The 3,326-nt window shown below is 28.7% G+C and overlaps 1 protein-coding gene across 1 annotated transcript; it reads right to left on the reverse strand.

Moving 5' to 3' along the window:
- Positions 1 to 246: 246 nt before the first annotated feature.
- On the reverse strand, positions 247 to 2,660 carry LOC107906144 (transcription factor SCREAM2). Its single transcript, XM_016833033.2, has 4 exons — positions 2,396 to 2,660; positions 2,193 to 2,324; positions 1,940 to 2,110; positions 247 to 578 (listed from the first exon to the last, which is right to left on the reverse strand). The coding sequence occupies exons 1-4, from the start codon at positions 2,486 to 2,488 to the stop codon at positions 483 to 485; spliced, it is 492 nt and encodes a 163-aa protein (XP_016688522.1). The 5' UTR covers positions 2,489 to 2,660; the 3' UTR covers positions 247 to 482.
- Positions 2,661 to 3,326: the final 666 nt, after the last annotated feature.

A 3,326-nucleotide genomic window follows, 5' to 3' on the forward strand; every position in this document is an offset into this window, starting at 1 on the left:
TTGGAGGAGGTTAAAGATGAATTATAAATTATTGGAGGGGTCAAAGGGTAACTTTAGAAAAATTTAAGGGGTTAAATGAAAAATCTATTATTTGGGGGCCAAGACCCCTTTTACCTCATGTTCTCCTATGATCCAATGCAATGTATATGTTGAGATTCAAATTCTTAATCTATTGAACATTGATTTTTAAAGTGTTTGTATGGATCAACTTAACGAATCTCGTTAAAACGTAAATCTTTTAGAATTTCTTCGATATTTTTAATATTATTAATTATATATATTGCTATAAAATGAAGGTTTTAGAAAGTCGAAACTTTTATCGGTAAAAGATAAAAGATGTTACATTGTAAATTTTGCAACTAATCCGAAGGAATCGACGAAGATATCATATTCATATCTGAAAACACTGCACTTCGTCATGGAAATGGCGTTTAAAAAAAGAAACGCCGTCGTGAGCCACCGCTAAAACCCAGAAAGTAGTCCTACTCCTGGTGGCTATTTTCACCCCATTTCCTTATAGCTTGCATCACTGCTTGCTTCACCATTTGAGCATCAATGCATTCAACATTACCTTCATTCTGAAATTTTGTAATACATACATACACATATATATATATAAGATAAATCCCCAATCAAATGTAACAGTTAAGCAATAAAAAAATGTTAATATACTATTTGATATCCGAGTTCTTTTCTTTTTTCGATCTCGTATTTCCAATGAGTATTGGATATGTGTGCTCTGGTAAAAAAAAGTATAGGTATTTAATTGGGATAAAAGAAAAGTATTAGTATCAGATGGAACATTGAATCTAAACTCAGGTACTTAAGTGGGACCAAAAAGATAAGTACTAAATTAAATATTAAAGCTAAATTCATGTATCAAATAATATATTAACCCTAGAAAAAACATAACTAATGTGTGGTTGAAACTCATGCTGTACAATTTTCATGTGAGATTTCTTCTGTCTTCATCTAAATCTTCTTTTGAAAGTACCTAGGAGATCCTTACATTGTAGGGAATGTATCAAATTTGTCCCTCTATCATTAAATAGACCAAATTTAATAGAGTTAACTTTGACTATTTAAAAAGATATCATTTATTGTTTAACCGAGTTAATATTTTTTTTAAAAATTTCTTTTATGGTTTTGTAAATGAAATCTTTTGTTTGGAATCGAATTGCAATTGAAAAAATATATAATTTTTAAGATATTATTGCAACTATTAACTTGTTACAGTTTGGCTTATTTGAATTTTTTTATAGTACAAGAATTAAATTGATTCATTTAGTGATAGAGGGACTGATTTGATACAATTCCTATAATACAAAGATCTCCTAAGTACTTTACCCTATATATTGCTCAAAAATAGGTTAATATTACTAAATCTAATTACAACAATAGACTCCATAACTCAGAATATAACAAATTCATAAACAAGCAAATAATCCATAATCGGTTAAAGTGCTTATGAGGTCCCTGTGTTATAGGGACTAGATTAAATTAGTTATTCTATTATTAAATGGATCAATCTAATTTATGTAGTATGAAAAATAGTTAAATAAGTCCAAATTGCAACCATAGCTAACATTTACCATATAAAAATATCTTGAAAATTATTTTTCTCAATTATAGTTCAATTCTAAATAAAAGATTTCATTTACAGAACCATAAAAACGTTAAAAATAATATTTTTAAAACAGTAAATGTTAACTCTATTCTAATTCAACCTTATTTGATTCTAATAGAGTGACTAATTTGATCAAATCCCTATAATAAAGGGTCCTCCCAAGTGTATTCACCCAAACAAAGAAATTCGAAATATTGGGTTTTTTAAATTGTATTTCACTTTGGGGTTTATGAGAAATCACCAGAAATATAAAGTAGGGTTCACATACACATTCACACATATACATATATACATGTATATATATAGACTTACTTCTCCTCCGATGGCTTCTAGTTTGAAACTTTCTTCACAGGAAACCCTAGCTTCAAGCACGTCAAGGCCAAGCTCTTCAAAGGTTTCCAATATGGAAACAAGCAAACCAGGGCAATTCTTCTCTAAAAACACATTTATAAGGAAACCCTTCTCTAGGGTTTCCACTGTAACCTAATTAAATAAAAAGAAAATCCATTAAAACACTGTTTATACACACACACACACATATGTGTATATATATATATATATTTACCATAGGAAGAGAATTCTGGGATGAAGTTGAAGCATGTGAAGAAGTTGCAGTTTCTTGGCTCATTTTATCAACTTTATCTTTCAACTCCTCTATGTATCTCGAAGCATCTACAATAATTGAGGTCTTGTTCACCTGCAAAACATGCAATCAACAAGATTTAGAGTGTTTTTAAGGCAATATATATATGATATGTATATATTTACTGCAGTGGAGTTGGTGAGAGATCGAAGCTGTTGAAGCTGTTCATGAACTGATGATGATGATGATGCTTTTTTCCGACCACCTTTGGAAGACATGGATTTTGAGCTTCTAATTCCTTAAAATATTGTCTGATTTTTTGGGGGGTGGTTTAGAACTGGGATTAATATTTTTGAAGGGGAGTATTTAAAGAAGCAGCTTTCTTTTTCATTTCATCTTTTTCTATAATACCACCTACATATATTATTGTTGTTTGTTTCCTGCATGAGAGGGCCTCTTTTCTTCCCCACTTGAAATTATTATTCATTTATGGTTGGGATAAATCAAGTACTTAAACTCAATAATTTTTTCGATTTTTAAAATTTTTCTTCTCTACATTAGTTTCGAAATTTGACAGCTTTCTTCAATTTGATCCTTAAATTTGAATTACATAAAAGTTTGATGATATCATCACCTAAAAATTAAAAAAAATACTTTTTTTCTTTAATTTTTAGATTTTATATGTTTTTAAAAAAATTTAGATCATGTGATACTCTGGGAGAGTATGTGTCACATAATTGTACCTTAACGGAATCCAAATCCAGGGGCTAAATTGAAAAAAAATTATCAAGTTTCTAAATTAATGTGGAACAAAAAAGGTCAGGGACTAAGTTGAGAAAAATTATCAAATTTAATGATTAAATGTTATTTTATCCCTCATTTATACTAAACTTACGAAATTGGCATAATTAATTTACATTTTTTTTAAATAAAGGAAAGGAGTAAAGGTTGTTTTGAGATTAAATTCGTAACCGATGTCAACTGGAAACTTGAATACAAATATTTTGCTACTCCATTAGTGACTAATTTACAACAATTTTGATCCTTCGAATTTTTTATAATAAAAAACATAAAAATTTTATATTCTAGAAGACACATAAATGGATAAAAAAAAAC

Source organism: Gossypium hirsutum, chromosome D02 (assembly GCF_007990345.1).
Source record: "Gossypium hirsutum isolate 1008001.06 chromosome D02, Gossypium_hirsutum_v2.1, whole genome shotgun sequence".
In the NCBI taxonomy this organism is placed as follows: Eukaryota; Viridiplantae; Streptophyta; class Magnoliopsida; order Malvales; family Malvaceae; genus Gossypium; species Gossypium hirsutum.